General features: G+C 37.2%; 1 protein-coding gene across 1 annotated transcript in view; it reads left to right on the top strand.

Moving 5' to 3' along the window:
* Positions 1 to 14,953, top strand: part of LOC148946007 (non-homologous end-joining factor 1-like) — a 53,880-nt gene extending 38,927 nt beyond the window's left edge. Inside the window, exon 2 of the mRNA XM_089097576.1 lies at positions 14,711 to 14,953. Coding sequence (XP_088953702.1) covers positions 14,711 to 14,953 — 243 coding nt within the window. The remainder of the gene's footprint in view (positions 1 to 14,710) is intronic.
* The last annotated feature ends 1,756 nt before the right edge of the window (positions 14,954 to 16,709 follow it).

Below are 16,709 nucleotides of genomic sequence, written 5' to 3'. Positions count from 1 at the left end.
TGACTAGGGGTCAACTCCCCAATATACGTAATAAAAACATACAAATATAGAAGTTCGTTACGTAAGTTAATTAGTAAGTTACGTCAGAACAAAATTTCGAGAAAGCCATTTAGCCCAAAAAGTAAAATTAATATGCAAATTTCGTTTAAAATTATTCATGTACGGTGAGCCATATAGCAGTAAACTGCTGGGGAAAAGAGAGATGCTTGATTTGTGCAGAAGCCCATAATTTCAGAACATGCCCCTCAAAAGATGAATCTAACCCTCCCAAAAAATACAGCAACTGTAATGAGGCTCATACAAACAATAGCAGAGACTGCAAGATCTACAAAGAGAAGACCAATAAATTAAGAGCATCAGTAATTAATGGAAGGAGCTTTAGCCAGGTAACAACTGGCCAAACAACCCAAGCCACAAGACCTACTGGGTCGGCAAACCCACAAATACCCTACAATGCATTACCACCTCTAATATTTAACCATGAAGAAGAGATCCTTAAGGTTAGAAAATCTGTTGAGCAGTTAACGAAGCTAGTAACCTCCCTTTTATCAATCCTCCTACAACAAAAAGAGACAGATGAAAAAGACAAATAACTCATTAATGACATGGCTGATTAGCTCAGTCCTGATGAATACCCCTCAGACATTGTCGTGAGTACATCAGAATCGGAAGATAAAGGAAGAGTAGGAAATGCCTGTAAGAGGGCAAAACTAGGAAACAGAGGTAAAGGAAAAGAGAAGGTGCCAAAAACAATGACCAAAGGAAAAGAGGAAAAAACACCCATGCAATATGAAGGTCCTGCAGCTAAATACACAGGGTTTGGGAAGGACAAAGGTAATTGAGCTCCGTAATCTCATCCTCAGGCTACAACCAGATTTATTATTGCTACAAGAAACGTTCCTTACTGCAGAAAAACCTACACCAAAGTTCCGAGCATATACTGCAGAAAGGTGGGACAGGGACCAGGGAACTGGGGGTGGCCTCATAACCTTTGTTAAAGATTGTCTTGCCCATGTTGTGCAGCCTAGTGTACCAGGAAGAAATGAAATAGGATTAATTAAAGTAAAATTCAAGGAAAATTGGATAAGCATTGTCAACCATTATAACGGTTCTACAGGAAATTTTGATGTGAAACAACTTAAGGAGGTTCTGAATAGTTGTGAAGACTCAAAAATATTGGCTGGAGATTTCAACCTCCACAATCCCATGTGGGATACAGTATAACCTCAGGATCACAAGTCAAATGAACTGACCAACATTATCTTCGATCCAGTATTCTTGACATGCTTACTCATCACCCTGGATCTTGGTACAAGACTTAATAAAACGACTGGAAAAACATCTACAACTGATTAGACCTTAGTTTCTACAAACCTATCAACTGACTTCAATATTAGAATACCAGACACTGTTTCATCAGATCACTATACAGTTCTAACTGCCTTTCACATGCATGGGAAACCTAGGAACACATACCAAGTACAAGAACTGAAACTATGGACCTTTAAAGAAGAGATGTGGCCAGCCTGGAGATATGAAGTTGACCAGCAGCTTAACAAAATCCAAGATACAGCTGCCATGACTGCAGATGAACTGACAGACACAATCACCAGCACCCTAATCAGTGCAGGTCAGAAGGTATTTGGTTTTAAGAAATTTCAGGAAAAAAAGCTCAACTCAATCCCTGGATGGAATTCAACATGCCAAAAAGCCTACACTGAGAAGAAACAAGCTGAGAACAAGGTCAAGCGGAACCCTAGCACCAAAAACCGTATTGAACTGAATAAAAAGTTAGCAAAACTCCGCCAGACCATAATCCAAGAAACAACTGCAAGCTGGACCTCTCTAATTGAGACCAAGTTACAAAAATCAACTTCCATTAGAGATCTGTGACGAAATTTCCAAGCATTTGTGGGGAAAAAAAGAACAAGGAAGGAACCCCCAGTCTTCCTGAGAAATGGTATCCCAGTTACCTCAACCCAAGAAAAATTTAATGTTCTTCTAGACCAGTTCACTGAACAAGCACCAGAAAGTGCAAGACATCACCAAAAGACACACTCTACCAAATACAATATACCTTTTGAGCCTTTTACTGCATCAGAAACTATTTAGCAAACTAAGAGACTGAAATCAGGTGCAATGGGACCTGACTTGATACACAATAAAATGTTAAGGAACCTTAGCCCTAAAACAGTAGAGACCATTACAGCTTTGTTCAACAAGTCTGCAGCAACATCAACAGTCCCAAAGAAGTCGAAAAAGGCCACAGTAATTCCTATAATGAAGACAGGAAAGGATCCAAAACTTCTAACCTCCTACAGACCTATAGGCCTCACATCATGCCTCTGCAAACTTATGGAACACCTTATTAAGTTAAGAATCCTCCCATAACTACCAAATTCACTCCAGCATGAACAATTTGGTTTTCTCCCTAATAGGGGAACCACAGATGCACTTCTAAGGTTAGAACACCAGATAAAATCTGGTTTCAAGCAGGGTAAGGAGACACTAGCAGCCTTCTTGGACATGAGGGCTGCTTTTGATAGGGTTAGTGTGGATAACCTGATGGGAAAGTTACAGTCTTTCCAAATCTGCCTATAACTGAGGATGTGGATAGAAGATTACTTGAGAGGCCGGGAACTGGAGATCCATATGGTTGAGAGTAAATCTCGAAAATAGCGACGAAGACCACACTGCCTTTCCATCACAAACAACAAAAGTACGAAGAACAAAAGGGAAATCTTTTTGTAAGACAGTGGAGATAATTTGAATGAATATTTCGGCCCTATGTCCAAGGGCCGTCCTCAGCAAGACAAAAATATATAAAAGAAAAAAGACTCACAACAACATGCGACCAATAAAACCAAAAAAGTGGAAATTTTTTCAAAACAATCCTAGCATCATTACTTCAGCGAAGTTCAACCAGGACTGATAAAAATGATGCAAGTAATGATGCTAGGATTGTTTTGAAAAAATTTCCACTTTTTTGGTTTTATTGGTCGCATGTTGTTGTGAGTCTTTTTTCTTTTATATATTTTTGTCTTGCTGAGGACGGCCCTTGGACATAGGGCCGAAATATTCATTCAAATTATCTCCACTGTCTTACAAAAAGATTTCCCTTTTGTTCTTCGTACTTTTGTTGTTTGAGAGTAAATCTCCATCAAGAACTAAGCCAGATGTGGGAGTACCTTAAGGGGGGGGGGGGGTACTAAGCCCACTCCTCTTCCTTATTTACTGCAGTGATATTAGTTTTGAACATATTCTGGGATGCAAACTGTATTTGTATGCTGATGATATTGCACTTGTTGCAACATCAAGATATAAGCATGCCCTGCAAGCTGCTGTCCAGAAGGGTCTTGATTATCTTAGTTTATAGGCAACTGTTAACAACATGGAATTCTCTCCTGCTAAGTCAGCAGTACTCCTCTTCACAAGGACAAAGATTCATTCAACGCCAAGGCTCTCAATCAATGGCACCCCTGTCCCAGCAGTTGAAAAGTTCTGCTACCTTGGGGTGATTTTTGACACTTCACTCTCATGGACTCACTATGTGAATTATTTAATCGGAAACCTCAAGAGCAGAGCCAACTTTGTCAATGCTATATGTTTATCTAAGAGAGGAGCCCCTTTCTCTGTTGCCACCCAGCTTGTGAGAGCAGCTGTAATAAGTAAGCTGGATTATGGCTGCCTCCTATACCGAGAAGCACCTGCCCAACTCCTAAAAAAACTGGATACAGCCCTGCATTGTATACTGAGGAAAATTCTCGGATGCCTAAAATCAACCCCCTTACCTGCAATATACTGTGAACTAGGACTGACAACATTAGAAACTTGAATGAAGAAATTAGAAGCACAATATTTTACACGGAAGATGTTGATCCCAAATGACATTATCTACAAAGAACTTATTGACACATATGATCATAACCAAAGATTCCAACCAAAATCAATTCCACCATACTGTCGAATGGTGAAATACATCTCTGAAACAGCTGCTCCTATCCCAACTCCTGATGTTATTGATGAGGTAGGTTCAGCTTCTAGCACAAATATAAAGTCAAATATAGCACTACGCCCATTCTCAAGGGGTAGCCCAAAGGAACCACCAGAGATGGCAAGAGCTAGGTAGCATGAATGGGTAGACCAGTGGACACACATTGGGCATAGATTGGTATTCACTGATTGATCATGGTCTGCCACTGGGGGTGGGACTGCGGTTGTGGTCCTTGGGCTCATTCATGCACTGTCTTTTAAAGTAACAGAGAAGTTGTCAATATTTTCACTTGAGTTGTATGCACTATTGAAAGCGTTTGAATTTATTGCAAGTGTTTTGCCAGTAGGCAAATATTTGATATGTAGTGACTCACTTTCAGTGGTGAATTATTTGATGCATGGTCATAGGCCAGCAAAAAAATCAGTGCTGCTTTTAGAAAAGATACTGCTAAAACTGATGACAACCAAGTATGAGATTGTAGCAACATGGGTACCAGCACATGTTGGAATTAGGGGAATGAGCAGGCAGATAAGCTGGCAAAATGGGGTGCTAGGTATGGGGAGAATTTAGTATGTCAGTATTCAGTGAATGATTTTTTATGTTATTATGAGAAGTTGCTAAAGGAGAAGGAGAAATATGTTTTTGGTCAAAGGTCTCAGAACCAGATCCTTGATTTGTATGATTATGGTACCCCACCTCCTGATCTATGTCACCCAGTCAGACACCTGGCTATCAGTATATTCAGGCTCAGAACAGGCCATGCTCAAATTAGGAGTGTATTATTAAAATGGAAGTCAGTAGACTCTCCATTATGTGAGGTCTGCAATGTAGAAGAGGATGTTAGGCATATTTTAATGTATTGTAAAAAGTATGAGACACAGAGGTTGCCACTGAAAAAAGCGTGCCTAAAGTATTTTGGTGTATTCACGCTCAGAAGTATCTTGGGCCATGCACAGGCACCACCATGGGCTAGGAAAAAATCTGTGGAAGTACTAGGCCGTTTTATTATTGATACTAAGCTACACTTAGAGCTGTAATTTGTATTAATAATTGTATATATTAATATTATTGCACATTATTTTAATATTGTACATGTAAATTAGTGATATGTAAGCTATATGTATGAGTATGTGTATATATTGCAAGCCAAGCTCATCAGTTTAAATTGCCATGTCAGCCAGTTGTGTTTGAATTGCAAATATAGAGGCTCATTTTTGACACCATTGGACAGAGTTGAATACAGCTTGACATTGATTTATTGTTTTTTGCCTTGAGATTCTTCAAAACCCCTCCCTAGCCACAGTGACAAAAGCCAGATGGCTTTTTAAATTATTTGACCCTTGGTCATGACAGAACCACAGCTGAACAGCTGAATTTTGACGCGGAATACCTTTCATCCCTAAAGGCTCTGATGAAATCATGTAGACGTGCACAATGGGCAACTTGCCCAGGAGTGCTACAAACAAACAACAACAACAAGCCAGAAAATTAATATGCACATTTCATTCTAATTATTCACGTACAGTGAGCCAAAATCAAAGCTGTATTAAATCAAAAACGTTCAGAATTTAAATAAAAAAAACAAGTTTTTTTAACTGGAACTAAGAAGCGACATTAAAACTTAAAACGAACAGAAATTATTCCGTATTTGATTGGCGTTGTCCCCCTCCTCAACGCCTCGCTCTTTACGCTAAATTTTTTTTATTGTTTTAAAAAATAGAGTTTTGAGAAAGAGTCCAACTTTAGCGTAAAGAGCGAGACGTTGAGGAAAGGACAGCCCCTTTCATATGGTGGGCGTGGGGGAAATGTTGGCCGTGAGAGGGAGGTTAGTTTCCCTGCAATTATTTTCAACAATTAAAAAGGGCACTAGCCCTTTCAATATCCAATCGAATGAGCCATTTTGAAGTTTCTACGACAATACTTTCTATAAAAACTTTATATGCCCCCAGGGTATAACTTACAACCCTTGCCCTGAAGGCTGGGGGGCGGGTGTCATCCTCAAAGACCTAATTTACAAAAATTTCAATTGGGTTGAACAAAATGGCTATCTTATAACTTTGATTGGATGTGTTCGGGGAAATGGTGGGCGTGAGAGGAGGTTTTGGTTGCCCTCCAATTACTTTCGGCTATTAAAAAGGGCACTATCCCTTTGAGTTTCAAATCGAATGAGCCCTTTTTGAAGTTTCTACGTAAACGCTTTCTATGAAAACCATATATGCCCCCAGGGAATACTTTACAACCCTCTCTCTGAGGACTATGGGTGGAGTATCGTCCTCAAAGATATAATTTCTGTACCTTCCAACTTTGCGAGCAAAATGGCTATCTCAAAATTTTTACTGGATGTGTTTGGGGAAATGGTGGGTGTGAAAAGGGTGTTAGTTGAATTCCAATGACTTTCTTTTATTAAAAAGGGCACAAGCCCTTCTAATTTCGAGTCGAATGAGCCCTTCTTGAAGTTTCTACGACAACTCCTTTGATACGAAGTGCCCTGGTCTAAAAGAAAAGAAAAAGAAGAAAAACATAATACATTGTGCCAACATTCTTTACTTAGGCAGCGCTATTTCGCTGCTTATGACTTGGGAAAATTTGTGCCATTTTTGCCCCCTCCCCCCTTAAGATTTTGATGAAATTACGGCCTTGGTTAAGTACGCTAGTTGACTTTAATCTGTTTGGACTACTGGGGTGGAGTTCTGCTTTCATTTTATCCATCCCTGAATTTTATAGTACCTGAAAAGACAAGCGTGCAGCAGTTTTGGGCCAAACATTGTTGCCAAACGCTAGATAGTGGTGGTGATATTCATTTTCGACTCTAGATTTGGTTTTCACTCATGCTTTTTGGGCCTTAGCACCTAAATTAGTGGGCAGGAGGTTCATCTTCAAACGCAGACTAGAAATGATGCATTAGTTGGATCCATCTTAAGTGGCTAAACCGCCTGATGGGCGTCCTCGGGTTTTTAATGCCTCTTGTACAAAATAAGATGATCCTTGGACTGTCTTGGGCTTGGTGCGTTATCTTTGGTTTCGAAATGTTCCTGAATGGAAATAACATCATTTTCCAAATCATTTTCCTTTATAAGTAGATTCTTATCCTAAGTGCCAATGGTATTGAGACATGTAGATTTTAATGGAAACTTATTCATTTGTGATTCTTGGACAGAAACTATATGAAACTTGATCCTCTAAAAACATTTACACATTTTGAAAGCAGAGAAATTATCTTTAGAATAACTGAAAAAAAAACACATAGCGAGAGCATTTACTTCCTATTCTGGAAAGTAGGCGAGTGGCTTTCGAATATTTTCTTATTATCAAACAGTTCGTGGTAACGAACTGTAAGTAAGGAGCGACCCGGCTCAATAGTAACCAAAATTCTAAAACCTGGAATTTTGATTCCAATAGATGCATCACTAGAATCAAATTTTTATGCTGATTTCAAATATATAAGTTTCATTAATTTTAGTCTTACCCATCAAAAATTATGCGCTGAGAAAATTTGCCTTATTTTTGAAAAAAAAAGGGAAACAACCCCTAAAAGTCATAGAACTTTAATGAAAATCACACCATCACGGATCACGGATGTGTGTTTATTTATTTTTATTTATTTATCTTTTATTATTTCCCCAGGGGTAATCGTATCGATCCAGTAGTCCTAGAATATCGTTAGAGGGCTCATCTGAACGGAAATTAAAAGTTCTAGTGGCCTTTTTAAGTGACCAAAAAAACTGGAAGGCAACTTGGCCCCCTCCCACGCTCATTTTTTCCCAAAGTCACCCAATCAAAATTTAGAGATGGCCATTTTGTTCAGTATAGTCAAAAATCTAATAAATATGTCTTTGAGAATGACGTAATCCCCCACAGTTCTCAGGGGAAGGGCTGCAAGGTATGAACTTCGCCCATTTTTTACACATAGCCTAGTATTGGTTAATGGGAAGTATACAGACGTTTCAGGAGGGATTTTTTTCTGGTTGGGGGGGGGGGGGGTCGGAGGAGGGGGTTACGGGGGAGGAGTTTTCCAAGGAGGATGTTTCCTTGGGGGAAGGGACATTTCTATGAAAGGGACATCGGATTTCCCAGCATTATTTAAAAAACGATCAGAAATTAAATAAAAAAAACACGTCTTTTCAACTGAAAGCAAGGAGCAACATTAAAACTTAAAACAAACAGAAATTATTACGTAAATGCAGAAGTTTGCCCCCTAGTCAACACCTCACCCTTTACGCTAAAGTTTTTTTTTATTACTTTCAAAAGAGCTATCTATTCTAATTAACCGACCTTTGTGATTCATTGGTTTGTGATCCGAACAAAATTCAAACTTTAGCGTAAAGAGCGAGGTATTGACTAGGGGTAAACTCCCTAATGTACGTAATAAAAACATACAAATTTAGAAGTTCGTTACGTAAGTTAATTAGTAAGTTACGTCAGAATATAATTTCGAGAAAGCCATAAAATTAATATGCAAATTTCAATCTAAGTATTCATGTACAGTGAGCCAAAATCAAAGCTGCATTGATTCAAAAACGTTCAGAAGTTAAATATAAAAAACGAGTTTGTTTTAACTGAAACTAAGCAGCGACATTAAAACCTAAAACGAACAGAAATTATTCCGTGTATGAAAGGGGCTGTCCCCCTCCTCAGCGCCTCGCTCTTTACGCTAAAGTTTTTTTTTTTTTTTTTTTAAAAAATAGAGTTGTGAGAAAGAGTCTAAATTTAGCGTAAAGAGCGAGACGTTGAGGAGGGGACAGCCCCTTTCATATGGTGGGCATGGGGGAAATGGTGGCCGTGAGAGGGAGGTTAGTTTCCCTTGAATTATTTTCGACAATTAAAAGGGCAATGGCCCTTTCAATATCCAATCGAATGAGTCATTTTGAAGTTTCTACGACAACACTTTCTATAAAAACCTTATGTGTCCGCAGGGTATAACTTACAACCCTTGCCCTGAAGGCTGGGGGCGGGTGTCATCCTCAAAGACCTAATTTCCAAAACTTTCAACTGCGTTGAACAAAATGGCTATCTTAAAACTTTGATTGGATGTGTTCAGGGAAATGGCGGGCATGAGAGGGGGTTTTGGTTGCCCTCCAATTACTTTCGACTATTAAAAAGGGCACTAGCCCTTTGAGTATCCAATCGAATGAGCCCTTTTTGAAGTTTCTACGACAAAACTTTCTATGAAAATCATTTAGACCCCAAGGGCATAGCTTACAACCCTTGCCCTGAGGGCTATGGGTGGATTGTCATCCTCAAAGACATAATTTCTTCACCTTCCAACTACGTTGAACAGAATGGCTATCTCAAAATTTTTAGTGGGTGTGTTTGGGGAAATGGTGGGTGTGAGAGGGGTGCTAAAATAGCGACGATGACCACACTGCCTTTCCATAACAAACAACAAAAGTACGAAGAACAATAGGGAAATCTTTTTGCAAGACAGTGGAGATAATTTGAATGAATATTTCGGCCCTATGTTCAAGGGCCGTCCTCAGCGAGACAAAAATATATGAAAGAAAAAAGACTCACAACAAAATGCAACCAATAGAACCAAAAATAAAAAAATTGTCAAAGCAGTCCTAGCATTCTTATTGCAGTGAAGTTCAACCAGGACTGATAAAAAGTAAGTTAAAATAAGGCGATTAAATGAGATGAACGAAAAATAATTTAAAAACATGTTCTCATTGCTAATCCAGCCTTTTTGGCTGCTAACCTCAAAGGTCTTTTTGTGACCGGCTCTTTGTTAATATCTATCGGTTTTTAAAAATATTTTGTAAGATCACTTTTAATTAAATTTGTGTATAGAGCATTTAGTGTATATTCCCCCAAGTCCCTATTTAAGGAAATATTATTATTAATCTTAATTCTGATTTCAATTGATTCTCGGACTACCTGCTTTATGCCTAGGTCATTGCTAATAAGGGTGGATTCATCAAAAACAATATTGTTGCCAGAATTTTTAAAAATATGGCTGCCTAATGTAGAATCAAATGAAACAACAGAAATACTAGAAATTAGAGCTTTTACTATATCATCTTTATGATGTTGTATGTGCTTTTCTAAATTCTGGTTTGTTCTACCTACATAATATATGCCACAATCACATGGTATTTGATAGACACCTCTTTGGCGAGTAACTGGGGTTTTATCTTTACCGGAATTTAGAAAATTTATGATTCTAAAATTATTTGTGAATACAACATACAGATTATTTTTTGTGCAAAATTTTTTAAGATTTGTAGTGATTTTTGGGATGTAGGGGAGTTAAATTATGTTTAAGGGCTTGTCAGAAATATCACATGGTATACTATCATTAATTTTACGGGAATGTCTCTTCAGTCTACAATTAATTACACTATTAATAAATAAAATAGGATACCCATTTCCAAAAAGTATGTCCTTGATAAAGTTTAATTCTGCTGTTATGTGGGAATCAGAACAAATGTTTAGGGCCTGATCGACGAGGGATATTACGACTGCTCTTTTAACTTGGGGGGGGGGTGGTTTGATTTAAAATGCAAATATCTATTATTTTGTGTTGGTTTTCTATAAATAGTAAAATTCAGTTTATCCAAGCTACGAATAACTAACACATCTAGGACTGGGAATTTATGTGCGATTTCAATTTCTAAAGTAAACTGTAAATTTCTATCGTATGTATTAAGGTGATCTAAAAAACCCTTAAGCTCACTTTCCCCATAGTTCCAGAGTGAAATTACATCATCCATGTAACGTCCCAAAAAGACATGTTTTAAAAAAATACGAATCTAATGCCCAATTTTCAATTTGTTCCACATAAATATTTGCCAGTAACCCGGAGAGGGGCGAGCCCATTGCTAAGCCATTAATTTGCTGGTAAAAACAATTACGGAATTGGAAATACATTGAGTACTTGTTACAAAGTTTAACCAAGGTCATTAAGACATCACAATCTATTCCTGCTGCTGAAGCTTCAATTAAGTGCTAATTTTTTTGATTTTATTTTCTAATAACTGTTCAGATACTGTGACATTAATATTTGTATACATTGAAACAATTTCAAAGCTACTTATAATTGTATTTTCTGAGATATTTACGTTTTTGAGTTTTTCAACCAAATCTACCGAATTACATATATGATTTTTGAGAGTAAAGCAAAGGTTTAAAGGCTGTACATAACCATTTCCCAATATTGGATGTGGGGGCTTTCGTACAAGCTACTATGGGCCTTAAAGGAATGCCTTGCTTGTGTAATTTTGGTAGACCATAAAACTTTGGGCAAAAGCTACCGAGGGGGAAAAATTTATTGTATAGTTGTGGAGTAATTTTACCATTTTGTTTTAAACTTTTTAATTCATTTATAATTTTGTTTGCAAATTGATCAGTATGATCTTGGGTTGTAGTTCTATATATTGTCTCGTCATTTAGATGAGAATAAATTTTTGTATCATAATCTGTCCTATCCATGACAACTAGAGAATCGCTTTTATCTGCTTTAGTTATAATAATGGATGAATCTTTACGGAGATTAGATACTATTTTTAGGTCATACAAATTATCTGGTTTTTTATTGGCGGTAGAATTAATCTTTTTTTGATTGTTGTAAAGGGTATCAATATGACTAGCCCTAACTTCATCTGGGTTGGGTAGAGATGTATAAAATTTGTGCACAGAGGATTCTAGAGAGGAAATTAAATCTGCTACAGGGATATGTCTTGGAAGAAAAGAGAATTTTGAACCTTTTTCGAGAATTTGAATTTCCTTTGGTTCAAGCGTTCTAGCGCAGGTAGTCCGAGAATCAATTGAAATCAGAATTAAGATTAATAATAATATTTCCTTAAATAGGGACTTGGGGGAGTATACACTAAATGCTCTATACACAAATTTAATTAAAAAGATCTTACAAATTATTTTAAAAAACCGATAGATATTAACACAGAACCGGTCACAAAAAGACCTTTGAGGTTAGCTGCCAAAAAAGCTGGATTAGCAATAAGAACGTGTTTTAAATTATTTTTCTTTCATCTCATTGAATCGCCTTGTTTTACCTTACTTTTAATCAGTCCTGGTTGAACTTCGCTGAAGTAAGGATGCTAGGACTGCTTTGAAAATTTTTTAATTTTTGGTTTTATTGGTTGCATGTTGTTGTGATTATTTTTTCTTTCATATATTTTTGTCTTGCTGAGGACGGCCCTTGGACATAGGGCCGAAATATTCATTCAAATTATCTCCGCTGTCTTGCAAAAAGATTTCCCTATTGTTCTTCGTACTTTTGTTGTTTGAGAGGGGTGCTAGTTGAATTCCAATGACTTTCGGTTATCAAAAAGGGCGCAAGCCCTTATTCTTCAGTGGATAAACCGCCTGGTGGGCGTCCTCGGGTTTTTAATTCCTCTTGTACAAAATAAGATGATCGTTGCACTGTCTTGGGCTTGGTGCATTATTTTTGGTTTCGAAATGTTCAAATCATTTTCATTCATAAGTAGATCCTTATCCTAAGTGTCGATTATATTGAGACATGTAGACTTTAATGGAAACTTATTCATTTGTGATTCTCGGACAGAAACTATATGAAACTTGATCCTCTAAAAAAATTTACACATTTTGAAAGCAGAGATTTTATCTTTAGAATAACTGAAAAAAAACACATAGCAAGAAGATTTACTTCCTATTCTGGAATGTAGGCGAGTGGCTTTCGAATATTTTTTTTTATTATCAAACAGTTCGTGGTAACGAACTGTAAGTAAGGAGCGACCCGGCTCAATAGTAATCAAAACTCTAAAAACTGGAATTTTGATACCAATAGATACATCAATAGAATCAAATTTTTATTCTGATTTCAAATATATAAGCTTCATTAAGTTTAGTCTTACCCATTAAAAGTTACGCGTCTGAGAAAATTTGCCTTATTTTCGAAAAAAGGGGGAAACAACCCTTAAAAGTCATAGAACTTTAATGAAAATCACACCATCAGATTCAGCGTATTAGAGAACCCTACTATAGAAGCTTCAAGCTCTTATCAGCAAAAATGTGGAGTTTTGTATTTTTTGCCAGAAGAAAGATCACGGAAGCGTGTTTATTTTTTTTTTTTTTTATTTTTTTTTTTATTTTTAATTTTTTTTATTTCCCCAGGGGTAATTGTATCAATTCAGTAGTCCTAGTATACCGTTAGAGGGCTCATCTGAACGGAAATTAAAACTTGTAGTGGCCTTTTTAAGAGACAAAAAAATTGGAGGACAACTTGGCCCCCTCCCACGCTCATTTTTTCTCGAAGACACCCAATCTAAATTTTGAGATAACCATTTTGTTCAGTATAGTAAAAAATCTAATAAATATGTCTTTGAGGATGACTTAATCCCCACAGTTCTCGGGGGAAGGGCTGCAAGTTTTGAACTTTGCCCACTGTTACATATAGCCTAGTATTGGTTAATGAGAAGTATACAGACGTTTCAGGAGAGATTTTTTTCTGGTTGGGGGGGGGGTTGGAGGAGGGGATTACCGGGGAGGAGCTTTCCAAGGAGGATGTTTTCCTGGGGGAAGGGACATTTCTATGAAGTGGGCACCGGATTTCCCAGCATTATTTAAAAAACGATCAGAAATTAAATAAAAAAAACAAGTTTTTTCAACTGAAAGCAAGGAGCAACATTAAAACTTAAACAGAAATTACGTATATGCGGGGGTTCGCCCCCTAGTCAACACCTCGCCCTTTACACTAAAGTTAAAGCCTATTCTAATTAACCGGCCTTTGTGATTCAGGGGTTTGTGATCCGAAGAAAATTCGAACTTTAGCATAAAGCGCGAGGTATTGACTAGGGTAAAGTCCCTAACATACGTAATAAAAACATATAAATATAGAATTTCGTTACGTAATTTAATTAGTAAGTTACGTCGGAACAAAATTTAGAGAAAGCCATAAAATTAGTATGCAAATTTCATTCTAATTATTCATGTACAGTGAGCCAAAATCAAGGCTGCATTAATTCAAAGCGTTCAGAAGTTAAATACAAAAAACAAGTTTTTTTTAACTGAAAGTAAGGAACATTAAAACTTAAAACGAACAAAAATTATTCTGTATATGAAAGGGGATGTCCCCTGCTCAACGCCTCGCTCTTTACGCTAAAGTTTTTAATTGTTTTAAAAAACAGAGTTGTGAGAAAGAGTCTAACTTTAGCGTAAAGAGCGAGATGTTGAGGAGGGGGACAGCCCCTTTCATACACGGAATAATTTCTGTTTGTCTTAAGTTTTAATGTCGCTCCTTGGTTTCAGTTTAAAAAAAATGTTTTTTTATTTAATCATTAATTAAAAATTATAATAATTATACTTATTTTATATGCTAATATGGTCTATGTTTTTATTATACTATTATCCTCCCAGTTCCATATGCACTCTTTCTTTTTACTAGTTTTATGCTCTTACAGTTTGTTTTTATATAGCCTACAAGCTGCCTGAAAACAGGGTGTATATCCCCTGTTCAGTTCAAATACCCCTCCCCCTCTGAGAGCTGTTACAAAAGTTGCTGAAAAATCTATTTTTTATTTTATTTACGCCAATCCTACAAAAAATCTTCTGACCCCCCCCCCCTCCTCCTGTTTAATGGCCCGCCCTATATGTAGCTGTAGTCTTGCATTTATCTGACAGTTTTGTTGTTGTTGTTCGTTTAAATAGAAACTACTTTCACTGGCTGCTGAACTATTCTTAATTTTGTCCTTTTTTCTTAATCTGCATCAGTATTAGACTTGTTTTCTTTTTTTCTTTCAGGCATTAAATCCATCAATCGAAGCTTCAAACAAACGTCTAGTCTCTATTGTGGAATCCACAGTGAATGACCAGAAAGCCAGACAGGGCTCCGATGTTTATTTGTCTGAAGATGATAGCCAAAAACTGGTTATAAAAATGAAGCAGCGTCTTGAAAATCTTCCTTTTGTTTGGGAATTTCAGCCTGAGCTGCAAACGAAAGAAGTGGTTGGTATATTTACTTTATCTTGCTGCTACTACTACTAAGGTACGAAACCGCATGAAGCGAACACAGATGCGCACGCTCCTCCACTTTCCCAATCTATTCAAAGCTTCTCTCTTTATAACCTCCCAAGACGTTCCAATTTCCTTGAAATCCATTCTTACGACCTCTCCCTATTAGGGGACGACCTGCATTGTGTTTGCCGCTAGATTGATAGCTGAAAAGACTGATATTTAGCAATCTGTCATCTTCATCTGCAAAACCTGTCCTTATCTTGTTATACGAGTCATAATCATGTTAAATTCAACCAAAGGAGCCCAGATGGGAGGTCAGTGTTTCTACTGTCTCGAAATCCTTCCCCCCCCCCCATAAAAACATGGGCTATCCTAAATCTCCAAGAAAATTTATTTTAACAAAAATTAGGGATTGTGTTTCATGTCAAATTTTGTGCATTTACTAGCATTAATTTTCGGAAAGATGTCGAAGAACCCATTTTTTTCTTTCGTAGAAATTAGGTAAGCTCCGAAAAACGGAATTATTGAAGTGTGGGGGGAGGTGTTGGGGGTTTCAGTCTCAATGCTCACGGACATAAAAAAAACACGTGAAACATGGATGATGTGACGTTTTAAGCACAAGAAACATTTTTTTCAAAGCTTAGTGACAACCATGAGAAAATTTCCAAATTGCCCAGAAATTGAAAAAAAACGTTGGTATTTTTTTTGCAAAGAATCATATCGCTCCCCCCCCCCCCCCTAAAAGACCCTCTAATCCTGAAATAATCGAGTCAAACTCAAAACGAGCAGAAACTAACATAAGTTGGGATCAAAACCCCTATGCCTTCCCAAGGCCAGAACATAATTTGCACTTTACTGAAAAAAATATTAATGTTTTTACTTTTATAACTTTAATAAATCAAATAGTATTAACATTTTGATTACTAAATTTCATTCAAACAGTATTCATTTAGCTCTTGCCAAGACAAGACGTGATGTGAATTGCCTGCCTAGATAAACCGGTATAAAGCGGACTATGAATGCTGCAAGTGATAATGAGAGGTATGTTTATTCGCCTGTTTTGAACTTTATCCAAGTGAATTTTGAAGCGGGAATTGACGACGATATCATCATGAGTCATGCGGTTGATTTTTCAAGAATTCGGCTGTTTCAACTGCAAAGATTGAACTTTGTTCAGCTACAGTTCCAGATGACTGTTGTCCTAAGCGCGTTGGCAATAAAGCAATTGCAAACAATATCAGAGATATGATTGATTTAATCCGGAAATGTGACTCTGAGAACATAACTATTCCTATTTATGTGATCCGACTTCCAATCGAAGTTCCTACCATACCGGCTGTAGAATATTCACGCTTAGCTACCAAGATTAATAAAATTAGCCGAACTCTAGAAGTTATTGATTCTAAGCTCACAAATTATGATATGAATTTTCCGGCATTACCTACTGTCCCCGCGAATAATAATATAGCCACAGTTGTTATCTCGAATGTGCCTAAGGTTTTGAATAACCCAGCAAAACGTAGAGAGGTAATTGACAAGATCTCCGGTCATGAGGCAATTAGCAGCATACGGTCGACTAACAATAAACTTGTTGTAAGAATCGATAATGTGGCCGTGAATGATTTTTGCAAGGCTGTGCCCTCAGTTTTAGCAAACTCTAAAGTCAAACTTAGCAAAAAGAAATATTTTGGGCTATTAATGGATATGGACACTTATTATAATATCTCTCGCCTTACTGAATACCCTGGAGTCTCTGACATAACACGGCTTGGAACTTCCCATGCAC

The sequence above is a fragment of the Artemia sp. Qi Xiang Cuo genome, chromosome 12 (assembly GCF_049724085.1).
Source record: "Artemia sp. Qi Xiang Cuo chromosome 12, ASM4972408v1, whole genome shotgun sequence".
Lineage (NCBI taxonomy): Eukaryota > Metazoa > Arthropoda > Branchiopoda > Anostraca > Artemiidae > Artemia > Artemia sp. Qi Xiang Cuo.
This window is presented reverse-complemented; position numbering and strand designations above follow the sequence as displayed.